General features: G+C 37.4%; 1 protein-coding gene and 1 pseudogene across 1 annotated transcript; both read right to left on the bottom strand.

The window, feature by feature from the left end:
* Nucleotides 1-885: 885 nt before the first annotated feature.
* LOC137235340 (uncharacterized) lies at nt 886-19217 on the bottom strand (annotated as a pseudogene).
* LOC137234746 (uncharacterized) lies at nt 2608-8418 on the bottom strand. The gene is made up of 3 exons (XM_067758184.1): nt 8378-8418; nt 6302-8037; nt 2608-2725 (listed from the first exon to the last, which is right to left on the bottom strand). The coding sequence occupies exons 2-3, from the start codon at nt 7516-7518 to the stop codon at nt 2608-2610; spliced, it is 1335 nt and encodes a 444-aa protein (XP_067614285.1). The 5' UTR covers nt 7519-8037; nt 8378-8418.
* Nucleotides 19218-20343: the final 1126 nt, after the last annotated feature.

Raw genomic sequence — 20343 nt, 5'->3', positions numbered from 1 at the left:
CGACTTTCAATTGCAAACGATGTGGTGGCAAGCCAGGCAAATCGAGCGAGTTCAAAAATTTAATTGGATAATTCACTACATCGTCGGGATTAGTGATTGAATAAATTGATTTATAGGTCACAACTTCACCTGGAATTTGAGTCAAAATACTGGAATTGATTTCATTGACATCGACATTTTCGGCAGCTTGTATAGCTCTCTCGCTTATCCAATCTTGATTTCGATAGTTTTGTGCAATATTTGGGAATACATTTTGCACAAGTTATACTCTTAATTCTGTTACGGTACAGAAATTAATTGGAAGTGTGATCATGCCTGTATTCTTATCAATTGGCTTTCGGCCATTTCCAATTTGCAACAAATGTTGTGAGTTTTTGAACATATCTCTGCAGATTAGAATATTTAAGGCATGCTCTCAATTCATCAGCTGCCGTTGATTTGGGAATAGCAGGCAAAGTTTGTCAAAAATCACCGGCCAATAGAATTAGTGCACCACCAAATATGTTTGTGTTATTTCGCAAATCTTTCAGTGTTCTATTTAAGGCTTCCAGTGATTTTTTATGAGCATTCCATTCCATCCCATACTATAATTTTACATTTTTGGTAAAACCTTTCCCATTCCAGAATTTTTAGAAATATTGCAAGTTGGTTCTTCATTTACTTGCATATTTAATGGTAACTTTAATGCATAATGGGCAGTGCGACCGCCATCCAATAAAGTTGCCGCTATTCCAGATGATGCCAAAGCCAATGCAATATTATTCAGTGATCGAATGGTGGCCAAAATTGCAGCACGAACGAGCCGCGGAGAAAATAAAGAAACCTCGAAAGGAACGAGATAATTGGCGGCACCGCGACATCGAAATTCAACGAGGCCCCACCAAGTCATCCAAACGCGAAATACAACAGCGGCGAAACAAGCAATTCGACTGCATAACTTGCCGCAATACATGATGCTCCTGATCGTGTAATGGTGCATTGCTGGTTCAGAGTACAATCTTTGAGGGGATTTCCAGGATCGTTACAAAAATAGCCGCCCAAATTGCTCCCATTTATACATTTAAGATCATCGATGCTTTGTCATCGAACTCTGAACCAGCGCCATGTCACATAACTAAGTAGCTATCAAATCCTAAAGCGGCATTAATCATTATCTTTTGAAAGGCAGCACCCAATATTGTCGGTAACCATCGACTTTCACGTGAATCGGTTAGTAAAAGAAATTACATCATACTCCTCTACTAAACTATTAATCGTTGTATAATTTTTGCACTATGAAGTTGGTGCACTGAGGGATTAAGGGGCGGTAGTACGTCACTTTATCAAATAAAAAACGCGATAACTTTCAGGTTAAACGTATAAAAAATATAAACTTTATTTTTATTTGTTGAATTATTTAATTTAACAATTTTCACGTTTTCGTAGTTATTATATTTAGCGGCGTGATTAGTTAGGAAGATGGCGAATAACTAACTTTACAACGGCCCAGCACATTCCACTGGACCGTTTACTTCTTTTGCTGAGAGCATACATATGTATGTGGGTATACATAGATATGTGTACGCTAAACAGTAATTATGTTTCTTATTTACAGGGTTCTTCAAACAGGTAAATATACATGGTATTCCAAAAAGGGTGAGTATAGAATAAAGGTAAGTAATTTTAAGCAAATATTTCATATAGGTAAATATTTCAAAGGTAAGTAAAAGGTAAATATTTATAATGTAAGTATTAGAAATTAATTCATTTCAGTATAATTATAATTTTTCTTTTCAGATAATATGTATGTATTATATATATAAATTTATTTTAATCCTCAAACTCTATAAGGTTATCGCTCATGTCTTCAACATGCCGGCGGGCCTGGGGCGAGGTGATCTGCATGAGATCCTGCAGCTCCTCCAGCGTTTCCTTGGCTTGATTGAATAAGCCGCGAAGGCGCCTTTGGAGGATAGGACGACGTGGTTGGCGCGGCTTCTCTACACGACTGCGCTGGGACTGAGTAGTGGACTTCGGCCTGGTTGCCGTGCTAGTTCGCTGTTTCTGATTCCTCGGAGGTCGATTTGTTTCGTGGTCATGATTTGGCGAGCGTTTTGATAGAGCGCGGGGGGGCCTGTGAAGCAGAGTATGGTGTGCTAGCCCGCAGCGACGACAACTTGTTGGAGAGTCACAGGCGCCCGTTACGTGTGAGGTGGCTAAACAATTTATGCAGTAACGGTGCGCCTTTGCGGATTCATAGCGATCGTCTGGAGTCATAGCCAGAAAAGCGCGGCAAAATCGAAGTGAGTGAATGCGGCAGCAGAGGCGGCACTTCCGATAATCCTTGGATCTGGAAAGAAACGTCGAAACCTTATTAGAAGGGGTATGTGTGATGAGGAGAGATTACATTCGGGTATCATGAGGGGTCCTATAAAAACTGAGGAATACGATTAGGTGGGGGGTAACAGACAGAGTTTCGTTATGTTGCGAGTGACAGTTCCGCCCTCGGTTCGGATATCTACTACGCGAACACTTTGATCACGAGCAGTATAAAGTTTTGTGATTCGGCCTAACCGCCATTCGTTGGGTGGTAAGAGATCGTCTTTAATGACGACGAGGTCACCTTCCTTAATGTTGGCTTCTTGGCGTTGCCATTTGTATCGCTTGTGGAGTTCCTGAAGGTATTCGGTTTTCCAGCGTTTGCTGAATTGGTGATGCAGTACCTTTAGCTTTTGCCATTTGTTCACTAAAGAGAGGTTCTCACAGTTAGGCTCAGAAATAGACAGAAGGGGAGCACCGCGTATAAAATGACCTGGAGTTAAAGCTTTTAGGTCGTCGGGGTCTTGTGACATTGGTGAAAGCGGTCTGGAGTTGAGGACCGCTTCTATGCGAATGAGGAGAGTGTTGAACTCCTCAAAGGTAAACTTCTGATTTCCGGTAACCTTGGTTAAGTGAATTTTAAAGCTTCTCACTGCTGCTTCCCACAATCCTCCCATGTTGGGGGCGTACGGAGGGATAAACTGCCATGAGAGTCCGTGGAGAGCATACTTGCTTACGATGTCTTCGGCAGCTTCCTGGAGAAATGTGGTAAACTCGCGTTGCAGGCTGCGTTGGGCTCCTACAAATGTTTTACCATTATCAGACATAATCTTTGAGGGGATGCCTCGACGGCCCACAAAACGGGCGATGCTGCTTTGAAAGCTTCAGTGGTGAGGTCTGAGCAGACTTCGAGATGTATGGCTTTAGTGGAAAAGCATACGAAAACGCAGACGTATGCTTTGGCGTATGATGCACGTCGGAGAGTTGACGTTTTGACGAGGAAAGGCCCTGCAAAGTCTACTCCAGTGGTATGAAAGGGCAGTGAGTAAGTTACGCGCTCTGGTGGTAGAGCGGCCATCACTTGAGATTTCATTTTTTGCTTATAGATAGTGCATTTCTTGCACTGAAATATGCATTTTTTCACCCTTTGTTTCAGGCGGGGAATATAATATTCTTGTTGGACCATGCGGATCATAAGTTATGCATCGGCATGGAGTAAGGTTGCATGGAGGAAGTCCAAAAGGAGAGCGCAGTACCGTGAGTTGTCGGGTATGATTATAGGGTGCTTTTCGTTGTGACTCATGTCTGCATAGGCGAGGGTCCATTTACGCGTAATAGTCCCATTTCGTCCAAGACCGGGTTGAGCGGGAGCAACGCACTTCCTTTTCCGAGAGACTTTGTGGCTTTGAGGTCTGCAATCACTTTTCCATACTGGTTTTTCTGAGCGTTCGCAATGAGCTGCACCTTTGCATGACGAATCTCTTCTTGGGTGAGATGAATTTTGGAGGGTATCAGCTGTTTCCTGGACTTCGAGACAAATCGGCGAATGTAAGCGAGGACTCTCAATGCTCGAGCAAATGACGAAAACCGGTCCAGAAAGTCATGATTTTCCAGTGAGTGCAGGGCTTCTATCCGTCGTTGTTCTGGGGGTGAGTCATTATGATGGCTATCTTTCGGCCAGTCAGGAAGGGAGTGTACGAGCCACCTTGGGCCGTTCCACCAGAGTGAACAGTCGACCAAGTCCTGGGGTCGACATCCCCGAGTGCCCATATCGGCTGGATTTTCTCCACTGGGTACATGTCGCCACGTTGCGTTACTGACATTGTCGACTATCTGGGATACGCGGTTTGCTACATAGGTTTTCCATGTATGTGGTGGCTTTTCGAGCCAAGCCAGCACTATGGAGGAGTCTGTCCACAGAGTCAAGTTGCTCTCTGTGAGTTTAAGCGAAGTTCGAATATGCTTTACTAATTTTGAGAGGAGTAACGCTCCGCAGAGCTCTAATCGGGGAAGGCTCACTGTTTGTAGGGGTGCAACTTTACTTTTTGCTACGAGTAAGTGAGAGGATATAGAGTTATCGCTGTGTTGAACTCTTAAATAGACGCAGGCACAATATGCCTTTTCAGAGGCGTCGGAGAAACCATGTATCTGAGTGGGCACGTTGGGGGTGAATTGAACCCAACGTGGAATTTTTATATCTCCAATTGCTGAGAGGTCTTCCGTAAAGGATTTCCATTTGAGTAGTGAACCGGGTTTGACGTGCTCATCCCAATCCGTTCCTTCCATCCAGAGCTGTTGCAGGAGAGTTTTTGCTACTATCATTATAGGCGATAGCCATCCTGCCGGGTCGAAAAGTTTCGCGACGGACGAGAGAATATATCGCTTGGTTGCCGAGTGTGCGTCTGATATGGGGTTGTAAGAATAAGAGAAGGAGTCTTCGAGTGCGTTCCAGCGTACTCCAAGAGTTTTTGTGGAGCTTGAGTCGTGGAATTTTAGAAAGTCCGCATCGAGAAGATCAGATTCGGGGATTGATTCCAATATTTCTGGGTGGTTCGCTGTCATTTTTTTGAGTGGGAAGCCTGCTGACTTTAGTGCTTCGATCAACTGAGTCATGGTTTCGCGAATGGACTGTATGTTATGTCCGCCTGAGAGAATATCATCCACGTAGGTCTCTCGCAGGAGAACGTTGGTAGCGAGGGGGAGTTCGGCTTTGCAGTCTTCTGCGAGCTGCTGCAGGGTGCGAATCGCCAAGTAGGGAGCACAGTTAACACCGAAGGTTACTGTTTTTAATTTAAAATCTTCTACTTGGCCTTGAGGAAATTGACGAAAGAGTATTCGTTGGAAGTCTTGATCTTCCTTGTGGACATATATTTGCCGATACATCTTCTCAATGTCGCCGTTAAATACATATTTGTAGAGTCGCCAGTTGAGTATAACGACCATTAAATCATTTTGTAAAACGGGACCTGTATGAAGCACGTCGTTGAGTGAGATGCCGGAGTGAGATCGTTTGGATGCATTGAAAACTACTCGGACTTTAGTAGTTTTACTATCGGGTTTGAGTACGGCATGATGTGGTAAGTAAAACGAGAAATACTTTCCATCACGTATAATTTCCCGAGGGGTTGTGGGCTCCATATGATCTAGGGTTAAGTATTCCGCTAAGACGTTGGAGTAGGTCGTTCGAAGCTCTGGTTTTTTCTCAATGCTTCGTTCTACGCTGAGGTATTGTTGCTGAGCAGCGGGTCTAGAGTGCCCTAAAGCTATTGAGTTGGGAAACGAGTCTTTAAATGGGAGTTTTACTACGTAGCGGCCATCATTTCTTCGGATTGTGGTACTTTTGTAGAGCTCTTCGCATATTAGATCATCGTCTTTGAGAGAGGAAGCCGATGGCACTTCTTCTTGTTCCCAAAACCTTTACTTTAAGACTTTAAACGTTGGCAAGAATTGCGTCAGTTGAGGGAGTATGATCGCATTAGTTGCGATTTTAATATTGAGATCTGGAGAACATATGGTGATTGAGCACACCTTATCTGCTTTCTGGACTGTTCGTCCGCCCATTCCCAATATTTCGTAATTGGTCTTTTGAACGGGTAGAACAAGTAGCTTTTGTATTCTAGAGGTTACAAAAGTTTTTTGGGATCCTTGGTCCAGAAGAGCACGAATATTAAAGGTTTCTCCTTTGTGTAACACGGGAATGTTTGCTGTAGGGAGCAAGGTTCGCTCTCTACTACTAGAGAAGTGTGAGAGTACGTTCTTCGTGCTGTTTTGAGGAGCTAGCTCAGAGTTCATCGATGCCGCTTGTTGAGAGGTACAAGGCTTTTCTTCATCGATGGTCACGTGAGATGTGACGAGATTTTTCTTCGGTTTTGAGCTGTTTTGCGTTTGGTTGTTGGCTGAGTAGTGTAGGAGGAAGTGGTGTCGCTTTTGGCAGTAAACGCAAGTGAAACTGCTTCCGCATTGTATTTCTGAGTGGGAGTAAGCCAAACAGTTCTGGCAATACCTGTTTTCCCTTACGAATTTGTTTCTATCTTGAACTGAGAGCTCTTTAAATTTGACACAATTAATCAGCGAGTGATTACTGTTGCACAATTTGCACGAAGCCTGCCTTTTTGGGTCAGTGTGCAATGAGTGTGTCTTGTTCCTTGAGTGGAACGAGTTATTAGTAGGAGTAGAAGACCGCGGGGTGAAATTCGATTGATTAGGCTTTGGTTTGTTAGGCCTATATGTGGTTAGGCGTTCAACCACCTCATACCGAGTAGTCAGAAACTGGTCCAATTCGGACCAAAGAGGTAACTCCTTACGAGAGTTGAGGGATTGCTCCCATAAAGCTAGGGTTTCGTCTGGCAATTTGGAGGAGCAGAGATATACTAGCATCGGGTCACAATTAGCTGTGGATACTCCGTTTGCCTGAAGGGTTGAGAGGCAATTATTGATTGTGGTTTGCACATATTGTATGCGTTCACCATTTTCGCTGGTTACGGGTTGGATATTAAAGAGGGTTTTGAGCTGGTTGTCGACGAGAATTCTGCGGTTTTCATATCGATGCTTTAATGCATTCCACGCAAGCTCAAAACTTTGGTCATTAAGCGGGTAATTTTTAATAAGGAGGGCTGCTTTACCTCGGGTTTTTTGCCTCAAATGGTAAAGTTTTTGGGCAGGAGAGAGTTTGGGGTGACTAATGTACACTGCAGTGAACATGTCCCTGAAGGATGGCCAGTCTTCATATCCTCCGTAGAAGACCTCTGTGTCACATGCAGGTACCTTTAAATAATTGGGTTGATTAGAAGGGGGGAGCGTTGCCAGCGGAGTCGGATTGGTTCTGCTAGCTTCTTCTGGGGCTGGCCTAATACTACTGAGGATCTCATTTATCCGTAGTCTCGTATTTAATCCTGAATCGTTGATGTGGTCGTATCTTTCCTCACTCGATTTCCTTATTGTCTCTTCAATGTTGCTCATCTGAAGGTTTTCATTCGCCATGTCCACCAAAGCCATGTGTTTGTTTAGTTGCTCCAGATAGGTCTTGAGGCCAGCTTCCGAGTGGTCAGTTTCCGCAATGTTCCACCACTTGTCGCAAAATTTCTCTAATCTTGTGGCTTCAAACAATAATTTTGTATTAAAGATTGCTGCTTCCTCTTCGTCACTCTGAGATTTCGCTCTTGTTTTCTTTGGTGCTTGGGGTAGAAGGGATTGTGGTTTTTCTTCACCTGTGCCGCCCATTGTGAATTTAATTCAATAGGAAGAAGTTGATTTAGGGGTTCTAAAATTGTATCAAAAGTTTCAGGGTGATTTGAGTTCTTTTGACCCACTGTATTTTGAGTTGTTTTTTATAAGTTGAGGGCCACTGTACTTTTGACTAGCCGGATTTGCATAAACAAGTGAGGGTGGGAAATACTTGTCTTAGCGCATCTAAGTCCAAGTATGTTTATGTGCATACAAATATATATATTCAGCGAACAGAAATAGATAGTGTTGGGCGGAGTTAATTTGCAAATTACCTAAATTAAATGGTGTTATAATAAGTACACCTAAAAGGAATTGAGAGAGTCAATAATGCGCTGATTAACTTTGAATGTTTCAGGGACCGAAACAGCATTAAATATTTTGCAGTTTTAAGGCGGAGTTTGCCTTTTGATTTGGGACGAATACATATGTGTATATATGTAACTTTTGTACTTTTGTAAGTCGCAACCAATATCTAAAGTAATTTATTCTAGGAGAGCAAATTTGTTGTGGTGGCTGTGAGAAACGGTATACGGTAAAATTTTAAGGGGAAATTCTAGTATAAGACCCGACAAATCTTACAGCGGGTTGGTATATAAGTAAATATGTGATATGGGTATGAGTATATATGGATATATGTAAGAATCACAAATTTGATAGTATTACCAATATACCTATGTATATATAAGAAGATCTTAGCGGAATTTTATTAAATGAGAGAGATTTGCGCAAAGCGGTGTTTTGTACGGATTCTTTCCAAGATCCTGTCAACCTTACCGTAGATGAGTGCGATTATTTGCTTAGGGGAATTCCGCTGCACTTATATATGCATATGTTTTGGGCAAGGTGTACTTACTTTGGCATATTTGCTTTTACCACCTGATTTTTCTGTTGCTGGATTGTTGCTGTTGTTGTCGCTCGGTGTCGCTGATGCTGTTGCGCTAGCGGCAGTACTGCTTCGTTGTTGTTGCGTCGGTTTTGCTGCCGGGTACCACTTTTGCAGGTCTACTGCTCGTGGTTTAAAAATTAAAAACTTTGTGGATGCGTTTCCAAACCACTTTGAAAATCGTTTTTTTTTTTTTGTAAATTATGTCTAATTTGGTTTTATTTTTATTTTTTTCAACAAGCGCTCCACGTTTTTTTTTTTTTATTATAAAAATTCTTTTATTTTCCTACGTTCTTTCCTTTTTTAATATTTTCAAACTTTTGTTTTTCTTCCTGTTTTTCGACAACTTTTTCTATATAATATCTCTTCTTTTTCTTTTTAATAATTTCTAGGTTTTTATTCCTTTTTTATTTTCACCGTCTTTTTTCCAGAACTTGGCCACTGTAGCTTCACCGTTTGCGTTCTTCACTTCACCTCACTCACTTTCTCAGTAAAATTGGATGCACTTTTGTTGCTTTTACATTTTCTGTACTTGTATATTTGTATTCTTTAATGTTTCTCACTTAATTTGTATTTTTATTTTATTTCTAATAATTTTTAATATAATGTATATATCGCAGGTATTTTGAAACTTTTGTTTGTCTTTCTATGTTTTCAGCACTTGTAATGTATTTTTTAAGTATTTTAAAAATTTTGTTTCTTTTTATATTTTCAGCACTTTGTATTAGATTAATATGTTAGCGCGTCGCGTCTACCGGTTTTTAGTGTTTTAATATATTGTTTTCAATGTAATTAATATTTAATTATTATTTTCACTATTTCCTAGGTCGCTAGTTCACTGTATGGTACCAAAGGACCATGTATAATTTTTGCACTATGAAGTTGGTGCACTGAGGGATTAAGGGGCGGTAGTACGTCACTTTATCAAATAAAAAACGCGATAACTTTCAGGTTAAACGTATAAAAAATATAAACTTTATTTTTATTTGTTGAATTATTTAATTTAACAATTTTCACGTTTTCGTAGTTATTATATTTAGCGGCGTGATTAGTTAGGTTGATGGCGAATAACTAACTTTACAACGGCCCAGCACATTCCACTGGACCGTTTACTTCTTTTGCTGAGAGCATACATATGTATGTGGGTATACATAGATATGTGTACGCTAAACAGTAATTATGTTTCTTATTTACAGGGTTCTTCAAACAGGTAAATAATATACATGGTATTCCAAAAAGGGTGAGTATAGAATAAAGGTAAGTAATTTTAAGCAAATATTTCATATAGGTAAATATTTCAAAGGTAAGTAAAAGGTAAATATTTATAATGTAAGTATTAGAAATTAATTCATTTCAGTATAATTATAATTTTTCTTTTCAGATAATATGTATGTATTATATATATAAATTTATTTTAATCCTCAAACTCTATAAGGTTATCGCTCATGTCTTCAACAATCGTATTTAAATCTGCATCCCTTTGTTGCTCCAACGATGTGCCGATGGTATATCCAGGCATGGGTATTTGCATAATGTAACTATTAGAAGTCGCATTTGGATTAATTTCCTTGACACGCGTTGCAGCAATTTCTGCTTTCATTGCATTCCCCGCAACTGCATCAACATGAGTATAGAGCGTTTGCCGTAATCGATTGGAATAGCTTACACGACAACTATCTACAAATGTTATATGTTTAAAAACTCATGCAAGTAAATTTCGGGCGACATTGCATCCAAGTGTTCCGGCACCAAAGAGTAAGCACTTTGTTTTCCATATTATATCCAAATTTAATTCAAGGACCAAACGCCATTCCATCAGTTTCAAATTCAAGTTTATGGCACTTTCAACTAAAACAGTAAGGTCGATGCTATCACGCATCGAAACCATTCGTTGGCCCATTTTATGATTTTGATTCCGTTTCCAGCCAACGAATTGTGTTTGCTCAGCGTAATTGACTTTATCCGTTTGTTGTACAGTATAAACGAGACTGTTGCCAGATTCATGTTTGTTATTGAAACGTATAATTTTACTGGTTTACCTATCAATAAAGGAATTTTGTAAGATATGTATGCTGCATATGTACACATCAACCATGAATGACGTTCATAGTTCGAATAAGGCGCAGCATCAGCTGGGTTTCTCCATGGAAGGAGATCTTATGGATAAATTCGACTAGGAGTCTGGCTAACCTACAATTTTATGGAAGGATATTGGGGTGACGCTCATTGTAGGACATGTCTTGGGATGCGTCGACGCGCCCTCCAATTCTGATTATACCTTAAGTACCAATGAAAAGGTTTAAGGGTAAAATCTCACTCTTCCCATGAATTAGTTTCCCTGATTTTAAATTTGCATACTCTTCTTGATAGTATTGCCTTTGGCATATTACTACCAATCGTTCTGTCGTTTTTTTTATTTCATCAGGTGTTATTAAATGAGACTGCCTTTTGAAAGAAGCTTTAGTTTTCGGGTGTGTTCTATGGAAAAATCGAAAAATTTATGATATAACCCGCAGAGCCCTTGAAAAGTTGGAAAACCTGTCAAGGATGTTCGAATCATTTTTAACAGATGTTGCGTGAACCTTTACCCTCTTTTCCTCAATATTCGTGTTGTAATCTTCTTCTTGTGTTGACCAATTTTCGTTGTCTTCTTGTAACCAAGAAGGTCACTGCCATCACAAGGAATTGTCGATTAGATCCGAAGCGAAGAGGCCTCTGCTCGCAAAATCTGCAGGATTTGACATGGAGTCTACGTGCCGCCATACTTTGCCACCTACTTTGTCGATGATTTTAGTTATTCGATGTGCCACGAACAATGACCACGAACATGGTGGTTTTCGGATCCATGCCAGCACTATAGTTGAATCTGTCCAAAACGTTACTTTAATATTGGAAAGTTTCATATTTTTGATCACAGATTCGATTATTTCTGCTAGTAGAACTGCACCGCAGAGCTCGATTCGAGGCAAGGATATAGTTTTTAACGGGGCTACTCTCGTCTTGGCCATCAGCAGATTAGTGAAGACTTGATCCTTTGTTTGAACCCTTAGGAAAACCGTAGCGGCGTATGCCTTTTCCGAGGCGTCACCGAAGCCATGTATTTGAATATTGTTCTTCAATGTGTAGTGAACCCATCGGGTTGACATACGCATACATGATTTTCGCGTAATCTGTCATGAATGATTGCCACCGATGTAAAGTTGTTTCTGACACGTCTTCATCCCAGTCTGTCCCTTCTAACCAAATATTTTGCATTATCATCTTGGCTAATGTTATGACTGCTGCCAGCCAACCAAAAGCTGGCTTTGCGATCGCAGAAAGAATTAACCTTTTTGCTACGGCAAGGTTATTGTCAAAGGGTTTCGCTGTGAAGTAGAAGCCATCGAAATGGGCGTTCCTCCTGATATCGAGTGCTTTTACCCTGGTTTCTTCAAATTCTCGAAAATCCTCGTTTAATAAGTGTTGTTTCGGTATACCCTGTAAAATTTTCTTACAGTTGGACGTCCATTTTCGCAATGGGAAACCTGCCGAGTGTAATGTGAACGTGACTTCCTTGAGTGCCACTCGAGAAGCTCCATTTCTTCCCTACAACGAATAAAAATTGTCCTTGTGCGCTTTGCACGCCTACTCCACTCAATAACTGAACACAGTATTTTAATTAAGTTCACTTGTGCTATTTATATAAGTTAGTTTTAGTTTTCGTAATATATTAAATAGCTTGTAGTACTTTAGCACTAAGTTATTTTTTAGTTTGTACAAGGCAATCAGGTATTTTAGTTTTTCACACCAACTGAGTGTTCTTCTTCTCCAGTCCAATATTATAATGATGGCCGCCTTTTTCTTTTGCAGACCTCCCCGTTTCCAACTTGTTTCAACACCTGTTGTCCATTCACAATAGACAACAGGGTTGCACCAAGTGGGAAACAGGGTAAGATCATAAGGCTGCTGTTACACCATTCCCCTTTTCGAAAAAAAGGTTGAAGTCGACAAGTTGATCAAGTTCAATCTTTTTTGGTGGTATGGGTTTCAAATACCTTCCGAATAGCAAATTGAACAAATTGAGAAAAAAATTGGACTTTCGTGGCAGATTTAGTTAAGTTACTCTAGTTAATTTAATTTATTACATTTATTTGTACTTATATGTGTTATGCCTAGTTTTTCATTTATTGTAAGCCTACATATTTACATATATGAATATTAATAGTTTATTTATTATTCTCTTTTTTTCTGTAAGTAGCTTAGTTTATTTAATTAATTACATGTATCTGTGCTTTAAACCTACATATTACATATATGGATATTCATAGTTTTTATACCTTTTTGTTTGTTTTCTTTGTACTTCAAAATTTCATTTACATCGGTTTTGTAGAGTAACTTATACATACGTTTTCTATTTGTTTATTTTACAAAACGTAAAATATCTCAAATATGTATCCCAATCATCAAAGGAATCATCTAAGTACGCACATAGGTACTCGTTAAAAACTCTATGGTTTCTTTCGACAGTTCCTACGGTTTCATGATGGTATGGTGTAGAGAAGTTGTGATGGATATTTAATAAACTGGTTCAATTTGCAAAAATTTCATTTTTGAATTCAGTGCCTAAGTCTGATTTAATGGATTTCATAGCACCGTATATTAAAATGAAGCCTTCGAATAGTGCTGACGCGATGGTTTTTGCACTTTTATCAGGTATTGATATTGTAACTAAGTATTTTGTCAGATCGCAGATTATGGTAAGTGCGAACTTATTACCATATCTCGATTCTGGCAATGGGCCTGTGGTATCAATTACGACAATGTCAAAAGAATTATTAGGAGTAGGAGTTAGAACGAGTTCTTCTTTATTTCCTATTTTGACTTTATTCAGAAGACATTTTTCGCATTTCCTAACATAACTAGCTATGTCTTTTGTCATGTTTTTCCAGTAAAATTTGCTTCGTAAATTGGCGTATAATTTTTTCGTTCCACAGTGACATCCAGTGATGGGATTATTGTGATAAATTGGTAATAATTTTGATTTTTGTTCCTGATCAGTGATTGTTTCAATTGGATCCATTAAAATAATTTTTAAAAATTGTAAAGCTTATTTACTCTTTCTTTAAAATTTGTAATTGTAATGTATTTGAAAATTAAATCCTTTTTTGGCAATTCTATTTCCTTAATATTAAGTTTTCCGGCTTCTTTTTCTAGCGTCGAAAGTAAAGTATCGAAATTCTTTATATCGTTAGAAAATTCAAAATCAAGTAAAATTGTTCTTTCATGCTTTATATGCGCGCATATTCTTAGAAATTGTTTACCATTTTTGTCATCAAATATTTCTGATCTAATACGAGGCATTTTTTTTGAAAAGTTATGAGTGAATTTATCATAAACGTTTAATGTTTGTATATTTCCACATAAGTCTATATTTTCGATAGATCTACATTTATCTTTTTTCTTACTCATTGCCCTAGTCTGAACTGCAAATATATTTTTGGTTGATTCTTTTATTTCGCCAATGGTTATACGAGAAAGTGCATCTGCTCCTACATTTGATTTTCCCTTTATGTACTCTATTGTGAAATTGTATTCTGCCAACTCACGTCTAATTCTAGAAAGTTTTGAAGATGGGTCTTTCATAGTGAATAAATAGACTAAAGGCCTGTGATATGATTTTACAATAAAGTGATTTCCATAAACGTATGGTCTGAATTGTTTAATGGCAAAATAAATGGCTAATAATTCCAACTCAATGATGGCTTTCTTTTGTTCTGCCTCATTAAAAGATTTTGACGCATAGCATATGGGTAAATCGCTGCCTTGATGTTCTTGGCTGAGTATTGCTCCACATCCTGTCTTAGAAGCGTCTATTGTAATGGTAAACTGTTTGGAAAAATCTGGGTATTGTAATATCTTTGGTGACATTAGGGATGCTCTTAGTGCATCAAAAGCTTTATCGCATGTTTCGTCCCAGTTAAATTCTACTCTTTTTCTATTCAGTCTATTCAGAGGTGCTGCCAGAGATGCAAAGTTTGGAATAAAGCGTCTGTAGTAGTTGACAAAAGCTACAAACCTTCTTACAGTGTCCTTTTCTTTTGGTTTAGTATAGCTACGAATTGCGTCTATTTTAGATTCGTCTGGTGACAGACCTTCAGCTGATCATTTGTGTCCTAGGAATGTTACTTCTGGTCTTAGAAAATTACATTTGTTTGGATTGAGTTTAAGGTTGAATGATCTACAAGTATTGAATACTTTAGACAAATTTTTAATGTGATGGGATTCGCTACAGCCGATGACTATAATGTCATCTACATAAAGAAAAGTTGCATTAGGTGGTATTTCTGAAAATTCGATGGTCATCATTCTTGAAAACGAGTTTGGTGCAATGTTCAAACCAAATGGCAATACCTTCGATACGCTCCGCGATCAGTAGAAAATGAGGTTATATCGCGTGAATCTACGTGTAATGGTATTTGACGAAATCCAGAAAAAAGGCCTAAGGTTGAGAAAAATTTGGCTCTGCCAAGATTGTCTAAAATATCATCGATTCGTGCTAATGGAAATTTGTCTGCTATTAGCTTCTTGTTAACTGCGCGAAAGTCAACACACATTCGGTATGCTTTTTGCCATTTATTTTCTTTTTAGGAACTAGGATAAGAGGACTGTTGTAGTTAGAATAGCTTTCTTCTATTAAATCATTTTCTAGTACTTTTATAACTTGTCTGTTAATTTCTTCCCGCTGCAAATAGGGTAGACGATAGTTCTTTATATACACTGGTTCGTTGTCAGTTAACCTCAATTTCTGCTCATAAAAATTATTTAATGTCATTTGATCGTTGTCAAGCGCGAATATGTCAGCATATTGTATGCATAGGTCTAAAAGTTCAGATGGTGCATCTTTTGGAATTTGATCTTTTAAATCGAAGTTATTTCATTAATTCGCTTCTCATCTGCCTTAGCTTTATCGATTACATAGACGTGATAATTAGATAAGTCTTCTGCTTTAATAGAATTTTTGTGTACGAATTGTACATAACTTGTGGTATTGATTAATTTTATGACTGGATTATTGGAATTTGTAATGCATCTTGCGGTAAATACGCCTTTTTGTATTTTTTGAGATTCAGCGAAAAGTGGAGTTGTTGAGTGACCTAAGTCGAAAATTCGAAAAACTTCGCATCTTGGTGGTATAATACACATATCTCTTTCCGTTCCGTGTAGGATTGGCATAATGACTTTCTCTTTATTTGCCCAGAATGAGATGCTACTATTTGAATAATTTATTACACATTTGTTATGATGAAGAAAGTTTTTACCCAGTATACCATCTGATGGGATATTGATGTCATCGTTACCACATGTAAGCTATGTTCGACTAGATTATTAGAAAAATTTAGGTCTATGTTTATTTTACCCAAAGTAGGAACTGAGGTTGATGCTACACCAGTGATATTAACTATATCGTCAGAATTAATTGGAATTTGCTTATTGAAGCTTGAAATTTTAATCTGCGAAATATCAGCTTGTGTATCTAGTAAAAATGTACATAATTTGTTAGATCCGGTTATATAAATTTCGATAAAATCTGAGTAATTTAAGTTTAGACAAAAAATATTTTTAGTATTTATTCGCTTATCTCCTCGTCCCTCAGTGTTCGCTGCTGAGGGGCGTCCAAGTTTAAAGAGCGAACGTTTGCATTATTTCGCGTATTTGAACTTCCGGCGTTGGTATTGGTTCTGTTTTCTAGCCTATTTTGACTGTTGCTAGTGTTACGCGAGTTACTATTGTTTCGATTGTCGTTGTTTTGCCAATAGTTGTTTTTTTTCCTATTTTGATTGTTATTATTGTATCTACCGTTATTATTGTTGTTGTACCTATTGAAATTATTATTGTTATTGAACCTGTTGAAATTACTATTGTTGTTGTATCTATTATTGTTGTTGTAGTAGTTATTGCCTCTATTGTTATTGCGAAAGTTGGTTTGATTCTTAAACCTTGATCGAAAAGCTAATACCTGTCTTTCTGTAGCCTGATTGTTTTGTTCGACTATCATTTTTGCTACGACGTCTTTTGCGTCACTAAAAGAGGTTGATGCGAGAATTGATTTTACTAAGTCTGAGCGCGTATTTAGCCTACAGACGTTTACTGACTGTTCGACTGTCATCTTGTGCGCTTTGACCTTTGATATGCCCTCGATAATTAGAGACCTCTCTAAAGCATCGGATAATTCCTCTACGCGTTTAGCAAACTCGGTTAAATTATTGTTCGTAATTTTTAGTGAAGCTATTTTCCCTGCAAAGACTTTTGAATTGTCTGGCTTTATTCGGCTTTTAAGCGCATCTTTAATTTCTTGAATAGATGTTATATTTGTCGGAATTGCTTCTCTTGCTTTCCCTTCGAGCTTCGATTTAACAAGTGAAATGAAAGTTGGCATAAGATCTAGATCTATACAGCCTTCTACTAGTTCAATTTTATCTATGAAGGAGTCTAGCGCTAAGGGGTCACCGTGATAGTTTTCCCTAAATAAGGGCGCCCACGACCCAATAAACTGTCTCTTTTGCTCTGGTGTAGCCATTATTGTTGGTTCTAGGAAATTAGTACGAGATTGGTTGGAATTTGAGAAAGTTGTTAAAAGCCCTAAAGAATTGTTTGGTGTAACGACTGGGTTATCGAAACCACAGAAGTTTTCTTGCAATTAAATATTTTCAGTATGAGGTAAAGAACAACTTTGTTCACCGATACGACTGTCGAGTGTTTCCGGCTTTGATAAGTCAGAGAGTTCTTCTTCTTCCTCAGATTCGATTTTGTATGCGTCGATGGATTCTTTTTCTTCTCGATCAGTATCTGATATAAAAATGTTATCTTGGACTAAGTCGCTGTAGTTCGTTGGTACTTTAACTGTACAGTTGAGTTTTGTAAAACATTTAATTAATTCTTCCCTACAACGTGATAAACTTTTATTTACAGCAACTGGCCTAGGTCGGGTTTCAAAATGACCATTTACCTCTACTAAAATGTTAATATATGCCTCAATTAAAGAATTTTTATATTCATCTAACTTCTCTTGCTTTGTCGCTAAAGAACGACCTGTATGTAAAACGCGTTTTTTAATTTTAAAGAAATTGTCTCTCAATTCTTTGAATTTTGTTTCGAAATTTGACATTAGCAGAAGAAAACTCTTACACTTGCAGCTTTGTATGCTTGGATATTAACAAATTTGGATGAAAAGGAAGGTTTAAATGATTTTATAATCTAAATCGAATTGTGAAAAATTTGCAAGTTTGAGGTATGGATATGGACGAATTTGAATGAAAAATAAATTTAGAATGGTTTTATAACCTAGATTGTTTGGGTTATGAGTATAAACAAATTGGGATTGAAAGGGAATTTGAAATAGTTCTATCACCTAAGTTGAAACCGCTTTGCTTGAATTTTGTATTGAATGTTGAAGTAAAATTAATGAATTGAATAAATTTGTTATTTATTTGAAGTTGGAGTTACTTGAAAGACAGCTGGGTCGTATTTACTGTGAACAATGAATTAAATTTTGGCTTAAAAAATTTTTGTTTATACCGGGTGTGCTACCATATACGGTATACAAGAGAGAATCCTGATCGTTTTTTCCAATTTTCCAAGAAAATATTAATTTTAAACGTGATATATTTATGGCAATTTAGTATTTATTACAATATTGCTTAACGTGACGGCCGCACCGTTGCACAAAAAGTATTAAATTTTAATATTTAACGTGTCGGCCGCACCCCTACACAGCAAAATGTGGAGTATATAATTGTAAAAATTTATTAAATTTTCATCATTATTTTACGTGTCGGCCGCACCGTTTCACCAAAATGTTTTGTTTGTTTGTTTTTTTTTTTTTTGTTAAAATTTTTTTTTTGTATTGTGAGTTAATAAGGTTTTCGATGTATTGAATTTTTAAAGTTTGTTGAAATATTTCAAAGTATTGGATATATTCAAAATTACTTAAATCTTCACACGTTGTACTATGTATATGCATACGTCTTTCCTTTTTTTCTTAAATGCCTCGCTTTTAGCCACAATTTATGTAGTATATACATACACACTCTATAAAAATTTATTGAAAATATACATATAATTTAAAGTGATGCAAAAAAAATTTAAAATGTATGTGTATCAATTTTGTTTCGATCTACGTCTATTACGTATATAGAATATCAGAAACTACTTTAATTAACTAATAAATTTGCGAATATCCATTTCGCTTCAATTTTGAACAATATTAAAAGTATGTATTTGCCAGAATGTTAGTAATTACATTGGTTGAAAATAAATTTGCGAGTTATACATGTACAAGTTTGATTTAGACTGATTATATTTCAAGCTATACACATTATTGTTGCAAATCTAAATTGCTTTACTTATGAAAATTTAAAGTTATTTTGTATGAAAATATTATAAAAATTGGCAAAGTTGAAGAAATAACCGATATTGCGATTCAGTTTTAAGAATTTTTCCGAAAAATATAGATTTGAGGTTGATCGAATTCGAAAGAAATTTTAAGTATTTTTGCGAAAAATATTGATTTGAGATTGATCGAATTTAAAGTATTTTAAAAATTATATCGAAGAATATTTATAAGAAAAATTATGTATGCATATTTCAAAAGCAACTACATATTACAACTCATACATACATACATACATACTGGAAGCTACGCCTCACCATACGCTGTCACTGCTGCTGCCTTCATCACTTCGCTGCTGCTAATTTTCTCCGTTTGATGTGCCGCTACTCTTGTTCGCTGGTGACGTTGATGCATGTCGCTAATGTTCGCTGGTGCTGGCATTGCTACTGCCGTTGATGTTCGCTGATGGTGGCGATGCTGCTGCCGTTGATGTTCGCTGGTGGTAGTGGTGGACGTAAAATGGGGAATACTCTGCCGTTATTTAGTGGCGTGGGTTTATATGCCGTTAGGATTTCCGAAAAAATTTCCATTTTTTTCCAGAGTTAATATTTCCTCCGTTTCTTTTTATTTGTGAGTTTTAGTATATTTTTATTATATAAAAGTTCTTTCTATTCTGTTTCTTATTATTTGTAGGTTTTAGTTAGATGTATTATTTCCACTGTATTTAATTGTAGGTTTTAGAATTTTTATTATTTTAAAAGATTTTGCATTATTTCCGTTTATTTTAGTCGTAGTTTTAGGTTTATTTTATTATAATTTTGACTTTTTCTTTCATTTGACCCACTGCCACTTTTTACCACGATTTATTGAAAAATTCCGCACCACCACCTATCTTGATCACAGTCGCCATGTGAACGTGACTTCCTTGAGTGCCATTTCTTCCCTACAACGAATAAAAATTGTTCTTGTGCGCTTTGCACGCCCACTCCACTCAATGACTGAACACAGTATTTTAATTAAGTTAACTTGTGCTATTTATTTAAGTTAGTTTTAGTTTTTGTAATATATTAAATAGCTTGTAGTACTTTAGCACTAAGTTGTTCTTTAGTTTGTACAACGGAATTAGGTATTTTAGTTTTTCACACCAAAGTTTATCGAAAATCACCATCCAATAGAATTAGTGCACCGCCAAATATGTTTGTGTTATTTCGCAAATCTTTCAGTGTTCTATTTAAGGCTTTCAGTGATTTTTTATGAGCCATCGTACACTCATCCCATACTATAATTTTACATTTTTGGTTAACCTTTCCCATTCCAGAATTTTTAGAAATATTGCAAGTTGGTTCTTCATTTACTTGCATATTTAATGGTAACTTTAATGCATAATGGGCAGTGCGACCGCCATCCAATAAAGTTGCCGCTATTCCAGATGATGCCAAAGCCAATGCAATATTATTCAGTGATCGAATGGTGGCCGAAATTGCAGCACGAACGAACCGCGGAGAAAATAAAGAAACCTCGAAAGGAGCGAGACAATTGGCGGCACCGCGATATCGAGCTCCAACGA

Source organism: Eurosta solidaginis, chromosome X (genome assembly GCF_040869045.1).
Source record: "Eurosta solidaginis isolate ZX-2024a chromosome X, ASM4086904v1, whole genome shotgun sequence".
NCBI lineage: Eukaryota > Metazoa > Arthropoda > Insecta > Diptera > Tephritidae > Eurosta > Eurosta solidaginis.
This window is presented reverse-complemented; position numbering and strand designations above follow the sequence as displayed.

Coding starts and splice junctions, on each gene's coding strand:
- LOC137234746 (XM_067758184.1), bottom strand. CDS start 7,518: ATGGGCGGCACAGGTGAAGAAAAACCACAATCCCTTCTACCCCAAGCA. Junction 2,726..6,301: donor AAATTCGTAAGGGAAAACAG/GTATTGCCAGAA, acceptor ACCTCTCTTTAG/TGAACAAATGGCAAAAGCTA.